Consider the following 19,273-nt stretch of genomic DNA (forward strand, 5'->3'; position numbering starts at 1 on the left):
AATGGTATGAGCTGGAACAGAGAAAACAGACCAGTGCTGGACAGACAGAAATCTAAGAAGCAGCAGCACTGAATTTACAACCAAGATGGCCTGAGGACTCATGTGACATGTGGAAGAAGGATGGATCTTACATAAACCATACTAGGAAAATTACACATGCATATGGAATAAGATTGATATTGTAGCTTATTCGTGGCACACCTAATAATCATTCCAAATGAATTAAAGTTTATAGAATATGGCAGTTGTCTTCATGATATCAATGTTGGGAAGAATTGCTGAATGAAGACCAAAAAGGAAAGGAAAAGATTGACAAATTTAACCACATTAAAATGGACTTTTATTCATTAAAATATACCATTTAAGAATGAAAAGAGAAGTCAAAAAGTGGGGAAGATTTTGGCAATACATATAATGGACAACAAAAGAGTATCCAGAATGTATCCATTGGAAAATATAAACAAATCCATCGAAAATACAAAAAACCATCAAAGAAGAATGAGTAAAAGAGTGAAAATAAATGTATAAAATAAGCTAATTGATAATCAAGATCAATCAAGACTGCCATGTTTGTAAAAACATAAAAGTCCATCTTGTGAAGATGTGGGGGTTTGAGATGCACCATCCAGGCCAGAGAATCATGATGTGGAGCAATCAGTTTAGGAAACATTGTCATCATCCAAAAAAATTAGGCATAAATCATGGCCAGTTCCATCTCTAGAGAGACACCCCTAGAGAAATGCAGGTATATGCTGACCACGATACTTGCATAAGAATCTCCACTAAATGAAAAGACAAACCACAGACTGAGAGAAAACATTTGCAACAAGTATGTGATAAAGGACTTGTATCCAAGATACATAAAGAACAATGAGAATCAAAGTCCAAATAAAAATGGGCAGAAGATCTCAACAGACACCTCATCAAATAAGACAGATAAATAAGCATACAAAAAGATGCTCAACATTATGTATCATTAGGGAATTCCAAATGAAAACAAAGAGACCCCACTGTGCACCTACTAGCACAGCAAAAATCCAAAACACTGACAAGTGCTGGCAAAGATGTGAAGCAAGAGGAACTCTGATACACTGCAGATGGGAACACAAAACAGGGCAGCCCTCCGCAAGACTGTTTGACACTTTGAAAGACAGTTTGGCTAAACCCATCTAGCCACCATTCAGGCCATTAAAAAGGGATGTCAACAAAAAGACATCCTACAGTATGGGAGAATTTATTCATAATGACATATCCGATAAGGGGTTGACATCCAAATTATATAAAGGGCTCACACACCTCAACAAACAAAAAGCAAATAAGCCAATTAAAAAATGGGCACAGGAGCTGAACAGACACTTCTCCAAAGAAGAAATTCAGATAGCCAACAGGCACATGAAAAGATGCTCCACATCACTAATCATCAGAGAAATGCAAATTAAAACCACAATGAGATATCACCTCACACCAGTTAGGATGGCCAACATCCAAAAGACAAACAACAACAAATGTTGATAAGGATGTGGAGAAAGGGGAACCCTCCTACACTGTTGGTTGGAAGGTAAATTAGTTCAACCATTGTGGAAAGCAGTATGGAGGTTCCTCAAAAATCTAAAATAGAAATACCATTTGACCCAGGAATTCCACTTCTAGCAATTTACCGTAAGAACACAGGAGCCCAGTCTCAAAAAGACATATGCACCCCTATGTTTATCGTAGCACTATTCACAATAGCCAAGAAATGGAAGCAACCCAAGTGTCCATCAGTAGATAAACAGATAAAGAAGATGTGGTGCATATACACAATGGAGTATTATTCAGCCATAAGAAGAAAACAAACCCTGCCATTTGCAACAACATGGATGGAGCTAGAGGGTCTTATGCTCTGTGAAATAAGCCAGGCGGAGAAAGACAAGTATCAAATTATTTCACTCATCTGTGGAATATAAGAACAAAGAAAAAACTGAATGAACAAAACAGCAGCAGACTCACAGAACCCAAGAATAGACTAACAGTTACCAAAGGGAAAGGGACTGGGGGGTGGGAGGGGGAAGGGAGGAATAAGGGGAAAAAGGGGAGTTATGATTAGCACACATAATGTAGTGGGGATGGGGGGGACACTGGAAAGGCAGCATATACAGAGAAGACAAGTAATGATTCTATAGCATCTTACTACGCTGATGGACAGTGACTATAATGGAGTATATGGGGGGGATTTGATAATGGGGGGAGTCTAGTATCCATAATGTTCAAGTAATTATACATTAATGATACCAAAATCAAAAAAAATAAAAAATAAAAAAGGGATGTCAAACATGACTGACTTCAAAGACTTGTGATGACAGATTCAATTTCAGTCCAGAAGGAATTTGGTGTTCTGAGCAGAAATTTTGTGTCCATGAGCGGAGGTATACCTAGCATATTTGACAGAGCAGACCATTAGTAATACTCCTTTCTCCAACTCTTTGAACTGTTTTGTAAAACCTTCACCTGTAAATTTACTTTAAAACTGTTATGTAAAACTTTTACCTGTAAATTTACTTCAGAGTACAAAAATGCCCCTTTGCCTAAGTACATTCTCTCATTAGATGTTAACATTTTTAGACCAGAAATTATATCTTATTTATCATCATATTCCTGTTACAGATTACACATTAAATACTGAAAAAATAATTTAAATAATGCTAAATAGAATGGAATTAAGTATTCAACTTTGTATTATCTTCTTGATTCCTACAAAGACATTCCATGTAATTCCTACTGCAATATTAGAAGTAGCTAGCTAAAATAATATAAATCTGTACTATTTCCACTTAGATTGTATACAAATTTTACAAATATTTGTTTAATCCTAAAATCTGGCTCATTTATATCCCTTTCCTGAAATATCATGCATACTCTAATATGCTTGTCTCTTCATTAAAAATGCATTTTAGTCAACATGATTATGATTCTCAGGTCAGTTCTGGGTGTACTTGTACTTGACAATTTACTTGTACAAATTGATTGTTAATCGTATTAGTGGTTATCCAGCTTTTCAGCATCCAGGGTATGGTCACTCCATTCATGGGGTAAGCATAAGTAACATCAACTCCACATTGTCAGCATAACCCGAGTAGCAACATACAACACAAGTCATCATCACACAGGCATAAGGCGTGGGCCACATAACCTCTCCCAAAACAAAGAACAGTATAATGTAAAATTGAGCTGACATGAGCAGTCCATTAACCCTATCACCTCTCTCTCTGCTATGCATCATGGAAAGATTCAGTGAAGAATCTGGAGCTCTGGAGCACCCAATATAGAAAGCCAATAGGATGCAATGAACACCCTGCATTTTTTTAAACAGCTTACCCTCCAGGGGAAAATTTTCCACAAGGGTAGTTAAATTCAGTATGGAATTCTAGCAACCATGATTTTAATTGCACACGAACTGAAAAATATTTCCCTCATTGTCTAAATAAAAAGAAGCCTATAATATATGCTGTCTGCTTGTTTCAGGACTCAGTTATTAACCTTTAAGATCTTTTGTAAGATAAAAGCCTCTTTCTCCAGCAAGCACATTTTGAGAATGGGATTTAAGCTAAAATCCTAACATCTGTCTTAGACATGTTGAAACTTCAATCCCTGTCATAAAAGCACCCTGAACGATATTTCAGACATAAGAATTTCAGGGCCTGTTTTTTTTTTTTTTGGTTGGCAGCTAAAAAACAACTTTTAGAAGTCACAAAAATGAATAGCTACCTTCTTATCTGACATACAATCACACACACATAAAAAAAAGCATAATATGCAATCTGATTATTCAACACTCATCACAAACGCAAGCAAAGACTGGGTTGCTGTTTCCATAGCAATGACTTTCCGTGGTTTAACTCTTCTGGGAATTTAACCAAATCCCCAGCAGCAGGAGAAAATCATCAGCAAAAATTGTGTAACATATGGCAACTGCCAACAAATCAGTGAGAGCAAAATACTTGTATTTTCTCTTCCTTTCTATGAAGAGGACTACCTTCATGTCACGCTGTTTGAATAAGCATACGGAGTTTGTTGGTTCCTGTGCACATAACTCAAAATTTAAAAATACCATGTTTCTTCCCTGTTAGATTAAAAGAGCTGTTGGTACCCAGCCAGGCTCTACAGCCCATTCATTTCCAGAGTGACATTTAGACATGGGCAAGAACTACAGGCACCTTCCCTTGACTCTCAGGTTATTCGTGCTGGAGAAAACTCAGTCTTCAGGGTTATCTCTTGGGAAAGAATGCAAATGGAATTTTATTCTCTACTTTCCCTTTGAAAACATCCTCACCTTGGAGTTCTATGTGTGTGTGTGTCTGTATGTAGGTGTACATGGCTGTGCATGAATGAAACCTTTTACTTCTACTTATGACCCAATGATTAAAAATAAGGGTTTGTAATGGGAAAAGAATAGATGTGATACTTTTCATTATTTTCTTTAGTTCCACCAGTCCTATATATTGAAGGATCTTTTAAGTATTGAGTGAAAAAGATATTTAGGTCAAGATACTTAAATTCTTTCTTCAATATATCTTCATAAGAACAAAACTTGTGATCAACATGCAATGTACAATTAATACCCAGTGAAAATGGCTGTCTCAGAATAAGTAACCACCTCCGTTTCAAGGAACACATCACTTTCCAAGGAGCCCATTCAATACTGAGCAATTCTCAATGTTAAAAGTCTTTTGCTGAACTTAATACTACCTCCTTATTACTTGCACCTCAAAATTTGTGCCAATTCTGTACTTACAAGGAGATACACATTAAACCCAACACTTCTCCTACATGACGACAGCACCTCACAACTCTGAGGCCAGCTTCCAACCTCGGCCCCTACATTCCTCAATGGTGTTTTTCCCTTTCAGCCCAGCACACCTCATTCACCTCTAGGAGTAGGTTATTTTGCCAATGAATTACTCACTCCACTTTTTTTTAATGTAAAATAGATGATTGGCCTAAATTAGGAGTATCAAATGAAAATACCACCAGAGGGCCAGGCAGGTAACTCAACTGTGTGAGCCATCTTCAGGCAAGGTCACAGGGAGTGGTACAAGAGTGTGACTTGGAGAATGAGTTCCCAGCCTGAGCATTCAAATCAGCATACTTTAAAATACTAAACACACTCACACACCCTAGGTCTTCAGCTGTAATCCTTAGCCTAAATTTCTCTGATACCAAATACTGAATTAATAGGGTGCATCTAAACATAGGAAAACTTAAAGAAAATTCCTGATTAGGGTAGGGGAGAGGGGCACAATCATTTATGCCAACATGCCGTGTAGCTGGTATCTTGGCAATGTAGCCAGTCGACTGTCTCTCATCAGCACACTGAAAACATACAAACCACACTTATCATTCTCTCGTCGTACATCAGGTGAGCTTGTTTCACACCAGAATAAATAAGACACAGACCACCAGAAAAGACACACATGATTGAAAACCAGTAATAAAAAAAATTAGTCTGAATAAAACTCTAATTATCATGGAGTATTCAGAAAGATCACATTATTGAATTCTATACTCCATTAGCTCTTTCCTTTGGTAAGACCTAAATTGTGTTTTCCAAAAGCTTAAGCTGTGCTTTCCTTTGTGTTTAAAAGGTCTAGTGCTGCCCTCCAAAGTGTATGTAAATTGTCTTCCTCTTAACCACACAGGGACCTTAAGGAACCAACCAGCTAAGACCCAGACTTCATTTGTGGTCATAGCTCAGGGAAGGCAGTTGCTCTATAATTATTTGGAACAATGGAGATGATGTTATAAACATCAGTCTATGAAATCCTCATCTAATGACCATAAGCTCCAGAGAATAAGACATGAGACCAAAAAATGAGCCACGCTTTTCCTCAAACTGGTGGATAATTTATGATCACATGTCTCATAGTCATAAGCATTTCATGAGTGACACTTAGACCAAATAATGAATGGCCTTGAAGCTGGAGTATTCCACATGCAAACCCCTCTACAAAAGCACTTCCGGGGCCTTCCCCCACTGGAGTGTTTAGCTACTGAATCACCATTCACGACTTTAAATGTTATTTTTACAAATTAACCTCAGCATTTCACATCCACGCACAAATATTCATCCCCCCATAGAAGAGTAATCAGTTCCTTGGTTTACCTCTGTCCGTCATCTTCGACCCAGCAGACTTGTGTGGGACAGAAAGATGGTCTAGCTTGCTACTTAATGGACAAGTGTCGTCGCTAGAATAAGAGTTCAAGAATCCACTTTCTGAGGCAGCCACGTTGTTTTCCAGGGCCTTGCAACTGTTTGCCTCCGAGGGTGCAGGTGAATGAACCTGCACGGCGAATGTTATAGACTGTCCCTGGTCTTCAGCTGCAGCAGATGAACCGCTAACTATGTCAATCCAGGACTGTCTGTCTTTAGATGAGGAAGACAAACCGCTGGGTATCTTTACTGTATTTTCCAGGGAAGAGAAAGAATGCGATGTTTCTCTTGCTTTGGGTAGAGATGATGATGCCTGCTGTGCAACCTATTTTTCACAAATAAAACCAAACAGGAATAAAATAAATCATGATTAGGCCAGCATTTTCCACTTTCCATTTACAATGAAGGTACCCGGTGTTTCAAAAAGTGGCCAATAGAAAGAGTCTAAAGAAAGATACGTGATACATTTATATCCATATGCCATTTTCCAAAACCAATTACATAACTTTGAATTCACTATTCTAAGGATCTGAAAACTCTCCATATAGTGATTTACACTGCTCTTCAATGCTCTCCATAAACTTAAAAGCCCCTTTGGAGAATTCTTTGGAATACTGACGGATACACTGAGCAAAAAGTAGATTACAACTATCACTGTATTCTCATTGATTGAGCAAAAACTCTTGAAAAAGTGATTAAGAGAAAGAAAGCAAAAGCTAGAGCCAGACAGGAAACAATATTAACTGTGTGGAGACCAGTAAAGTAGGCAAAGTACATATATCTAAATGCTCAAATATCTTTCACATATTCCTTAGCACATGACCCGCATCAGCTCATAACTACATAGTTCAGTGAAATAGTCAACTCATTTGCTCTGATAATTTTAAAACTTCAATGCATTTTCACCAAGGAAGATAAGCATTCACTTGCAGGCTCCTAATTCATTAAAAAGAAACCAAAACTGTGCCACAGACTATGAGCAGTAGGTTCATGATGTAAGATCTGAAAGCATTTCCTCACCTACCATCCAAGGGTGGATGAGAATCCTTGGCAAAATTTTCACCAGTCCATAGAGAAAACATCAGAACAATTGTCCTCTCTTGGAAGAACTTCATTTATTCTGAAATTTTACCATTGTTGCATTTTCATGGTAAAATATGTTTTCCTTTGAAAAATGGTGATGGTAGGTATTAGCTTTTGTTTTTTGGGAGTTTTCTTTTTAATGTCCTACATAGCAAATAAAGATTTGGCAACTATATGTTGGCCCTCTATTTTTTAAATTTTTAGTCAATAAAAATTCAAAAATCTGGAAATCAGTGCTCTATGGGTCACTATATCTTAATGACAGATAAACCAGAGAGGCATTTCATGGTTCAGGTTCTCTGTATTATCCTATGGGATTCTCCTTGTCACTTCTAAGCACTCAGAACTCCCAAGTGGTAAGGAGGACAGTGAGAGAGAAGACAACGAGCTAACTAGGATCCTTTTCCATACACCGCAGAATCATTGCAACTTACTCAGAATAGTTGACTTTGCTCCAAACCATGTTCCCAAGAATTTTACAGGTTCTAAGCTCTAAATTCTGATGGAAAAATTCAGTATTTATCCAAAGCATGCTCTGTTTGTGGCAGACTATACATGGGTTGTCAAAGTCATCAATAAATATGCTATTTCATACCATGATATTAAAATATCTAATTAAGATACTAACTCGCCACATACATCTTCTTAATAATAATTGCACAGATATGAACACTTCCCATTTAGGAACGTGTCAGTGACCTGGGGAACCAGATGCCTTAAACCATTCAGGCCATTTAATGACTAAGAGGTCAAAGAGGTAATTCATTAAATAAAATCCTAGCTATCTGGAGGAGGTAATGCACATCCCCAAACTCCAAATAAATGCTAAGGCTTTTTCTAAAAGGAGAAAAAAAAGTGCAAATGTGAAGGAAGTTGCATTTGAACCAGGCTTGAAAGATATTTCGAAGGTAAAATTGGGGTAAAATTGGACTCATTAACAGGATATAAAAATAAATATTAACAAAAATACCCCTTCAGGCTCAGTTCTGACATGTTCCCCTATTGTGAGCTATTTTAGGGAAACCTGGCCTTAGTGGTTCAGCTTCCTTTCCTGAAAAGAGACCAAGCACAAACTTTTCCTGTTGCTCCTGCTGAAACTACTGTAATTTAATTATAGCAAAAGGGCTATTTGAGTAAAAGACTATGCACACAGTTACTATTGTACTTTCCATACCTCAAAACGCTGCTTGAGGGATTAAAGATGTTAAATGAGCAGCAGAAATTCCCATAAAGTGTATTCCTGTTCAATTCAAGCACTGTGCAAATATCTTCAATCTATTTTCTCTATTCTAGCACCATATAACTTGTATAAATTTGATATTTAAAAGGTGAAAAAAGAGTGCACAAAAAAAAAAGAAAAAAGAAAAAGAAAAGGAAAGAAAAATAAAATGAGAAAAAGGTGATGTGTATCAGGCCAGAGGAGGTTTTCATTAAAAGAGAGACTGACAAAATACAAATTAAGTGAACCTGGAGTGTCATTACAGATAACTCAATATGGCAACATGTTTTATAGATACTGTGGTACCAAATCATGGTTCATTATTTCCACCATTCTGTAGCTACCAATAGCTACAAGTCAACTGGAATATTTAACTCAATGCGTTCTATGAACCATCCACGTAATAGACTCACTACAACTTCCCAATGCAAATCAAATGAAGGAATCACCTCTCCACCCCACTCCTGCTTGGCTAACACAAACCCACCCTTTGAGCATCAGTTCAAGGGCCAGCTCCTCCAGGAAGCCTTCCCAGGGGCCCCAGGATGAGGTAGCTTTACCTGGTTTCCCCGGGGGGTTACTTCTATCATACCAGGTGAGATATTTTATTGGAGAATTAATACTGTAGGGCTGATGGACTTGTTCTTTTTTGAGACTTCCTTGAGAACATCTATGCCTGACACATAGTTGGTGATAAATTAATGCTGAAAAAGAGTGGCCCAGAGAACCAGCCATGTGAAGAAAAAAAATAACAGAGTAGTTAATGCCTTATTGAGGGGCATTCTGAAATTCTCTGTAAAGTTGCTATGGATGATTTATCCTATTTCCATGATCTAGGTGTGACTGTTACTATTTGTAATGCAAATATCCCACAAAATGTTATAATCTCAGATAAAATTATTATTTTATTTATTAGACATATTTTATTTATTAGACATAATTAGAAATAATTATTATTATTATAAATAATTATTTATTATTTTATTTTTATTAATAAAAACATGTTTCATTCATCTTAGAATATTTAGACTTTAAATATTTTGTTTTATACTGATAAAATTCAGGATATTTTAAACATCTTAGTTTTAAATGAAGAAACTGTATAATTAAATTAAAAATCAATATCACTTTTTCCTATTTTCTCTATAAGGTTTTTATTCATTGAAAAGTTTAATTTGAATGCTGATAGCTCTCAAATATTTTTGCTTCTTTCAAAACACAAGTTTGACATTGGGAAAAATAGTTTAAAATGGCCACCAAAAGCCTGTAATTAGGAAGAAGTGAGTCAGCATATAAATCTCAAGCAACATTAGTCAAAGTATATGAAAAAAAGAAAAAGAAAATACAGGAATAACTTAAGACTAAACATGATAGAACCAAATGAGAAAAAAGAAGAGCACACAGCTTTTCTTTCCTTTTATTGGCCATCTTAATAAAAAAAAAAAAAACCAGTCCATTGCTGTTAAGCCCTAGGAGGTGTTGTGTTTGTATTTCTACCACATGCTGATGGAAGCATTACTCTAAAACCCCAAAGTCCTTGTACAGTAAACTCTCCTGTCTGTCAGTGACCTTTTGCATGACCTTGAACAAACTGCTGGCAGAGGACCTATGCCTCACTCCAATGCAAGTGACCTTGAGGAAGCCACTTTACCTCCAAGTCCCAGACTTCTTGCTCCCATCCTTGCCCACCCCTTCCCCACCCTAGTACATCCTCCAAACAGTAGCTAGAGTATTTTTAAAACAGATCACAATATTCTCCTCCTTAAAAACTTCTAGTAACTGCCCATCACAGGGAGAAAAATAGCCACAGTCTTCACTGTAGCTGAGAAGACCTGCATGGACCCTACATCTCCTTCCACTGTCCCTCCAGCTACATCTCCTTCCACATGCCCTTCGCTTTTCCAGCCATACTGGCTTCTTGCCATCCCTTGAACACATTTCTAGTTCCTTCTGCCTGAAAGGCTCTCTCTGTGGATTTTTCATTGGCTGCCTCTTTTCCATCATTTCAGTCTCAATTCAATTATCTCCCTCTACAGGCTTTTCCCAGACAGTCATTAACAGAGCAATATCCTCCCCACCCTCAGCCCTAGCCACTCCCTACCCAAGCCCCATTTTTTCTTTATGGGATTTATCGCTACTTGAGACTATTGGTTTGCATAGCAAATTTACTGTGCCTCTTTGTCAATTTAGAACTTGAGCTGCTCCAGGGAAGAGATGCCACCTATTTCAATTCAGAGTCCCCTTATTTGCAATAGGACCCAGCATACGGTTGATACTCAAAAATATTATTAGCTGCTTGCCCGACTGACCCAAATTTATCAAGAGGAGCAAATGAGATCACATAAAAGAATATTCCTAATAAAAGGTAAACCTAAGCTTACAAAGGTTACTTCTGATAGTTATATGTACTTCTCTAGAGTAAAGCAAGTCCTCATAAAATACAGGATTTTTATGAGAATCAAATGAAATCTACCTTCTCAAAGCCAAGAGAAGGTGTCAAGTAGTAACTCTCTAATTCACATGGGCAAACAAATCTGTGAAGTCACAAACTTCACCCACTTGCTCATTTATAAGTCCATTAAACAAATATTTATTCATTCCAAATATGTGTTAGGCACAGTCATAAATGTTGTGGGTAAAGAAAAAGATATTGGACACTGCATTTGACTTTAAGAATTTAATAATTAGAGAAATAAGCCAGATAACCCAAAATCGACAATGCAAGGCAGATGACAACATGACCAAGGTACCCCCCCTCAAGTGTACTATAGGAATATGGAAAGTTCAGAAGAGGACAGGGTTATCCTGATTTAGAGGACTAGGAAAATTTTAATGAAGGAAGTCACATTTGAACCAGGCTTGAAAGATATTTTGAAGGTAAAATTGGGGTGGGAGCAAGGGTTCCTGCAGGTGGAGAAACTTTATAAATACTTGCGTAAGAGCAGAGAAGTCTGGAAAGCTTTTGGGAAATAGCAGGCCATTTACTGGGCTGATGACTGAGAAGGAATCCACAACTGGCCTATAATGACAGCCTGAAGAAAACCCAAGGGCCTTTAATACCAAGCCAAGGAGTCAAGAATCCATTTAATAAGCAATGAGGATTCACTGAAAGGTCCTGTACAGGTGAAACAGTAATATCAGGACTGCACTTTTGGGAGACTAAATTGGAAGTGGTTTTTAAGAGTAAAGAGAGAGATTGGAAGCAGGAAGAAAAGTAGCCTGCTATTTCAGTAACCTGGGCAGGAGCTAACGCAGGCCCCAGCGAAGGCAGCGGCAATGGGGATGAAAGGTAAGCCATCCCCTGTGGGATGTCACCATACCCTGTGATTGACCACCAGAGGCGTAGGCTGAGAAGCTAAACTACAGAAACTAGAGGCAAAGATGTAAAAAGCTAATTTTAGAAAAGTCTTAAAATCAATGTTCACCCATAGAGTTTATGATAATTTTTGCATCTGATGAGGCGGATTTTTCTTTCTACTTTTTCCTGGTGTATGTAGTAACTGATAATTTTTCGTCCAACCATCTCACTTGCCAGATGTCTATTATTTTATATAGCCACATGTGAAAAGATCAAATGACCTTTAGTAAACAACTACCCAAGATTCATTCTCCTAAGATTAAATTTGCATTTCTAAAATCAATTTTACCCTTTTCTGTGTTTCATGGTTGACGTCCTCCTCTGCTGCAGGCCAATGGGCCACATACAGTTTGCAGCGCATTTTACTTATTGATCTTTTTGGTTTGCCTTAACTGTTTTTTTTTTTTTCCATCCTTTGGATAAAAAGGAACTGCCCTTCTGAAAAGCATCAGCATATGAGGACTATCGTGTTTCAAGAATCTGCATGAGCCATTTGGAGCTGAGATTACACATATCTGTCTCCGCAGTTTCTCTCATAGTTGGCTCACCTATTGGGTGGTCCACCTTCCGACTGCACTCACTACTGGACCATTCCACTTCTCAGCAATGCCCTGGTCTGCATCACCACCATCTTTCACACTAGAGTACTGCCCACCCTTCCCAAGATTTCTTAGCTTCTATGCCACTCTCTACCTCTCTGGGTCTCTCCCACACAGCAGCCTGAGTGGTCATTTTAAGATGGAAATTGATCACATCTCTCCTCTGCTCAAAACTCCCAAAGGCTCCCTAAATAGCTCAAAGCAGGCCCCATATGGTATGGCCACCACCACCCCCAGCCTCATTACCTGCTCCTCTCCTCTCAGTTCTCTCTGCTCCAGCCGCACTGGCCACCTCGTGCTGCCATCCATGCACCAAGGAAATTTAACGCCAGCTGTTGCCTTTGATTGGAAAGCTCCTATCTGCCTGACTCACACCACCTTTCAAGAGTTTTGTTTAGCTCTCAGCTTTCACCCAGGCCTCTCCTGGCTACCCTAGTCGCTACCACAACCTGACCTCCAGCCCTCCTGAAGGAGCCTGACTCGCCCTGCTCTTCTTCTTCTATTGACAGAGCAGATGATGTATTTATTATGTTGATTGTTTATTATCTGTCTCCCTCAGCCAGAAGTTTGGCTGCCTGAAGAAATGAATCATTGTCTTGTTTGTTTACCTCTGTGTCTCAAGTATTTAGAGCAGTTGCTCTCAATATTTGTTAAATGAATGAAAACACATACAAGCATAGATCAAGGTGTCAGACAACGCTTTTTAAAAATTAAACTTGAAGGAAAAAATGTGTGTAACAGATTTGTAATGATCTTTAAGCTCTTAAGGCACTTTGAAACAAAATTCTTGAGTTTGAAATGTGAATGGTTTCCTTTGGTGCTTTTTTTGTGAGTTTCAAGGAATCTTGGATAGTGATTGCTATGAAAGAGCTTCCAACGTGAAACCCAGAGTCGCCCATTTCTAAAAAAAGACCCCCATTTCTTATTTCTCTTGACTAAATGGACATCCTTGCTACTACCCACCCTGTGGAGCCTTCTCAAGAAGAAGAAACAGAGACCTTGTTCACCCAGAAAGGACCCTGAAGTATTCTTTATTCTATTCCAGAATGTGGTCCTGCCCATTAGAAGCAGACTCCAAATTGGTCTGGTACTGATATCTTGCAGCTTATATTTAAAAGCAATCAAAATTATTGGACACCAAATTAAATTTTTAATTCATGACTTAAAAATTTTTGAGATAATTTTCCAGAATTGTAGCATTTTATACTTTTAAGGTCATAATTCCAAAATAAGAGTTCACTACCCAAGATAATTTTCTGGAAAGTAAGAATTTGGGGAGATTCTTTTTTCTCTCCTAGGCTTACAGAGCTCAGTCATAGCTAGCTTATGCCAGATTGAGCCAAAACAGTAAGTTGATTCATGCTCCGGAGAAAAGTTACCATGATTTTTTGAATTTCATCTGTTTAAATAAAAAGCCTAAATGTATTTTAAGCAAATGTCTTGCCTGTCTGTTTTTTAGAAACAAGAGGAAACAAAAACAAAATCTGCCTGGGAAATATGTGAGCAGGAGGAACATACTTTGTTGCTAAGAAAAATAAAATCTAACTGTTCAACATTTATCTATTTCTATTATATTTCTTCAGGGGGAAAAAGTTAGCTTTATTGAGCTCCCAAAAATGTACAACTTGGAATTTTAAGAAATAGCATTTGATTGATAACTCAGAAAATTCTAAAGAAGCCCCCCCAATGCAATGACCTAACTTACAGGTCTCATGTGTAGACCTTCATGGATTTGTCTTGAAACAAGCATCCCCTGAGCTTCTAATGGAGCATCAGGTGATGCACTGCACAGTGCAATTGGGCCATGACCCCCCATCTAAGATGACAATGTGGTTGATTCACTTTCATTAAGCAGAGTTCTAGACTCCTGACAATGGTTTTAGTGATCTGTGAGACTAGTTTGCCATTATAAAATTGAAAATCACAGTATTACAGAACTGAAATAAATAAAGACTTATATGGGTGGGTGGGGGGACAGTGGGAGGGAGAGAGCAGCTCAGGAAGAGGAGGAAGGACCAATCAAATCCTTGTGTTACAGATTAAATGAGGAGAGACGGAGATAGGGAGGCACAGAGACAGAGAGAAACTAAACAAAAATATGTGCTTTCTATGAAACCAACAAGGCACATCTATTTAGCCTTTTCTAAGTTCAGAAACTGATTTTTAAAAAGGAGAAAGACTACATTAAAGCTATGAATATATGAAGACAGGATATGTTGTAAGTCTAGTTCAAAAATCGGTCTACATTTTACCATATTCAAAGTATAATTTTATTTATATCTTGCTTAATTTTGGCTGATCCTATTTAATAGAGATTTTAATAGGCATATTTATTCAACAAATATTTATTTATGGTCTTGGCTGCTGGCCAAGTAAATGAGAAAAGTGACTGTAATTCTCCACTAATGGTGGGTAAAGACAGTAGTGGTCATTATCCAAATGAAATTAAACACCTTAAATCCAGGAACTAGCAAAACGCAAATAAGTATGAAAACTTTATCACACAAAGTATTAAATTCTTCCAGAACAGAAGTGAGGGAGCTGCTTTAACCTATCAGAACCAGTAGTTATTTGGGTCCATAGGTGGATAAGTATCGTGGTTGAGTGGCAAGAGCATATACTCTAAAACTAGATAACCTGGGGTCCCCATCGCAGATGCTCCATTTACTCACTGGTGTATGACCAGGACATTCCACCTTGCTGAACCTTTGTTTCTTATCCATAAAATGAGTATAGTAATATCTATTACTATCCTAGGTAGGAAAAAAATTAAAGCCAGAAGCAAAGGCACTAACCACATGGAAATGATAGATGAATCTGACACACTGAAATCATGAACATCTGCCTACAAAAGAAACTATGAAATAGGGTTCAAAAAGTAAAAGCCATGGAGTCGGATATGAGACTTGCCTCACTCTTAATGACAAATAAAGAAACCTTGTAAGTCCGAAATAGTAGTTGTAAGAGAGCCAAAAACATACAAAGCTCTCAACAGATGCTTAGCAGCCCAATAAACATGAAAAGATGCTTGACCTCATTAGTAATCAGTGAAATGCAGATTTAAAAATACTACAGGCATACCTCGGTTTATTGTACTTTGCAATATGGCGGGCTTTTTTTTTTTTTTTTTTTACAAATTGAAGGTTTGTGGCAACCCTGCAGCAAGCAAGTCTATTGGCCTCATTTTTCCAACAGCATTCTCTCTGTGACACATTTTGGTGATTCTCACAATATTTCAAACTTGTTCTTTATTATTATATTTATTTTGGTGGCCTGTGATCAATGATCTTTGATGTTAGTATTGCAATTGTTTTGGGTGCCAATAACTGCACCCAACATGAGGCAGTGAACTTAATCAATAATGTTGCAGCTGCCCTGACTTCTCCACTGACTGGCCATGCCCCTGTCTCTCTCCTTCTTCCATGAGGTACAACAATATTGAAATTAGGCCAGTTAATGGCCTCTAAGTGTTCAAGTGAAAGCAGGAGTCACACCTGTCACTTTAAATCAAAAGCTAGAAATGATTAAGCCTAGTGAGGGGGGCATGTCCAGAGCTGAGACAGGCCAAAACCTAGGCCTTTTGTACCAGTTAGCCAAGTTGTGACTGAAAAGGAAAAGTTCCTGAAAGAAAGTCAAAGTGCTAGTCCAGTTTAGGCAAGGATGATTTTTAAAAAAAGCAAAACAGTCTTACTGCAGATGTGGAGAGAGTTTTAATGGTCTGGATAGAAAATCAAACCAGCCACAACATTCCCTTAAGCCACAGCCTAATCCAGAGCAAGGCTCTAACTCTCTTCAATTCTATGGAGGCTGAGAGAGATGAGGAGGCTGTGGATGAAAACTGTGATGCTAGCAGAGGTTGGTTCATGTGGTTTAAGGAAAGAAGCCATCTCCATGACATAAATGTACAAGGTGAAGCTGCACGTGCTGATGTAAAAGCTATAGGAAGTTGTCTAGAAGATCCTGCTAATAAGATAACTAATGAAGGTGCCTATACTAAACAACAGAGTTTCAATGTAGACAAAACAGCCTTATATTGGAAGAAGATGCCATGTGGGAACTGCATAGCTAGAGAGAAGTTAATGCCTGGCTTTTCAGAGGATAGGCCGACTCTCTTATTAGGGACTAATGAAGCTGAGGACTTCAAGTTGAAGCCAATCGTTATTTACCATTCTGAAAATCCTAGGACCCTTAAGAATTACACTAAATCTACTCTGCCTGTGCTCTATAAATGCAACAACAAAGCCTGGATAACAGTACATCTGTTTACAGCATGATTTGCTGAATATTTGAAGCCCAGTCTTGAGACCTACTGCTCAGAAAAAAGATTCCTTTCAAAATATTACTGCTCATTGACAATACACCTAGTTACCCAAGAGCTCTGATGGAGATGAACAAGATGAATGTTGTTTTCATGCCAGCTAACACAGTATCCACTCTGCAGCCCATAGGTCAAGGGGGAATTTTGACTTTCAAGTCTTATTATTTAAGAAGTATATTAGTAAGGCTATAGCTGCCATAGATAGTGATTCCTCTGATGTATCTGGGCAAATAAAGTGAAAACATTCTGTAAAGTATTCACCATTGTAGATGCTAATAAAAACATTTATGATACATGGGATGAGGTCAAAATATCAACATTAACAGGCATTTGGAAGAAATCGATTCCAACCCAAAACTAATGCATGACTCTGAGGAGTTCAAGACCTTGGTGGAGGAAGTAACTGCAGGTGTGGTAGAAATAGAAAGAGAACTTAAACTAGAATAGGAGCCTAAAAATGTGACTGAATTGCTATAACCTCATAAAAGTTGAACAGATGAGAAGTTGCTTCTTACAGATGAGCAAAGAAAATGGTTTCTGGAGATGAATTTAACCCTGGTGAAGATGCTGTGAGGACTGTTGAAATGACAGCAAAAGATTTAGAATATGAGATAAACTTAGTTGATAAAGCAGCAGCAAGATTTGAGAGGATTGCCTCCGATTTTGAAAGAATTTCTATTTTAGGTAAAATGCTGTCAAACAGCATCATATGCTGCAGAGACAGTGCTCATGAAAGGGAGAGTCTGTCAAAGCAGCAAACTTCACTGTTGTCTTATTTTAAGCAAAAGTTACGGTCACCCCAACCTTCAGCAACCACTTCCCTGATCCGTGAACAGCCATCAACATCGAGGCAAGAACCTCCACCAGTCACTCCCTGAAAGCTCAGATGATGGTTAGCATTTTTTAGCAGTAAAGGACTTTATAACTGAGGTATGTACATCGTCTTTTTAGGCTTAATGCCATTGCACACTTAATAGACTACAGCACAGTGTAAACATAACTTTTATATGCACTGGGAAACCAAACAATTCATGTGACTTGTCTTATTGCCGTATCGGCTTTATGTGGTGGTCTGGAACCAAACTCACAATATCTCAGGTATGCCTGTACCTTTCATGGTTATTTCAGGGAATGAATGGTTATATAATTAAAGCACCTCAATAAGTCTTCGTATGGTAGATACAAAAACCATAAATCAACTTCCCCAAAGGTCCTTGCTTGGGGCCATCATTATAATGCCAATGAACATCCAAATGTAAAGCAGCTCTCCACAGTCCACATCATTAACAACCCAAACTTACAGGGATGCTTCCAAAACTTAGGATCACACTTGGACTTCTCTCTAGTGAATATATGGAATCATCCCATATGCAGATTTAATGCACTAACCCCACCCCTACCTTCCTGCTATCTTTCTGACTCTTAATTTTCTCTTCATGCTATTGCCTTCATCTCCTTTATATTCCTTTTACATTGTTACAGTACATACACCTGTAAGGCAAGGCAATTTCAATTCTTTCTGAAAACAAGTAGAATATAAACAAACATTATAAGACAAGCCTTTGCAAGCACTGGTCACCTAGATGCCCTTTGCATTACTGTGAAACCTCAGAGTATGATGCACCTGCGGATTACACACAAATTCACTGAGCTTGTCACACCAATGGATTGCTATGGAGAAGGCTCAAAAATCAGCACCCTGAGAATTTCAGTTGTTCTGTGGCAGGTACTTTAAGTTAGCCTGTTCTAAAAAATGTATCAGTCAAGGGAGTTCCTACCCAATCTGATCAATGACCAACAGACTAATTATGTGAGTACATACCACAGGGGACAGAGTCTCTGTAGGGTAGGGAGGGGGTGGTGTCTCCACAGCTATTTCAGGATCTTCCTGTTCACTCTCACTGTAGCACTCTGTAACACAAATGAAAATGCGTAATGTTTCATCGCAGTCACCATGTATTCCGTAATGCATGAGCCGAGGTTTTTCCCCATTTGGCTATTGCAATTCCAATCCAGTTCAGGAAGCACTCACCTGGTGAGCCACCTGGTGCCAGGGGATTACATAAGAGGGAAAAAACCAACGGCCGTGTTAGGGTGTCTGTCCCCAAGCAGTGCCCAACACACAGGAAGAGGACTAGGAAGGGGAAAATTATGTGTGTCCTCAGAAAAGGTGTGATATATACTATATACTAAAGGAACACAAAATCAGTAGTGATTAATTTTGATCACAGGAATCATAAGAAGCTGAAAATAGCAGGATAAGTGAAACATCAGGTACATGGAGTAAGAGAAATATGAACCCGAGAGGCACGCTGAGCCAGGTAATTGGAGTCCCTGAAGGAATTTGGTGGAAAATGAAGCTGAAAGTTTGCCTGAAGCCATGGCATGGAAGGCCTTACATACCAGAAGAGGGTTTTCATGTAGTTACTTTTTCCTCACAATCTATAAATGTACTTCAAATATACAATGGGTATTTATTATATGGAGAAAAGGACCAAAGAGATAGTTA

General features: G+C 38.2%; 1 protein-coding gene across 5 annotated transcripts in view; it reads right to left on the bottom strand.

Moving 5' to 3' along the window:
• IPCEF1 (interaction protein for cytohesin exchange factors 1) overlaps positions 1-19,273 on the bottom strand; it is a 161,363-nt gene that overhangs the window by 31,679 nt on the left and 110,411 nt on the right. For all 5 annotated transcript variants that reach the window (XM_073219782.1, XM_073219783.1, XM_073219781.1 and 2 more), the window contains 2 exons: positions 18,587-18,675; positions 6,140-6,512 (listed from right to left, as the gene is read on the bottom strand). In XM_073219782.1, coding sequence (XP_073075883.1) covers positions 6,140-6,512; positions 18,587-18,675 — 462 coding nt within the window. The remainder of the gene's footprint in view (positions 1-6,139; positions 6,513-18,586; positions 18,676-19,273) is intronic.

The sequence above is a fragment of the Manis javanica genome, chromosome 13 (assembly GCF_040802235.1).
Source record: "Manis javanica isolate MJ-LG chromosome 13, MJ_LKY, whole genome shotgun sequence".
Lineage (NCBI taxonomy): Eukaryota > Metazoa > Chordata > Mammalia > Pholidota > Manidae > Manis > Manis javanica.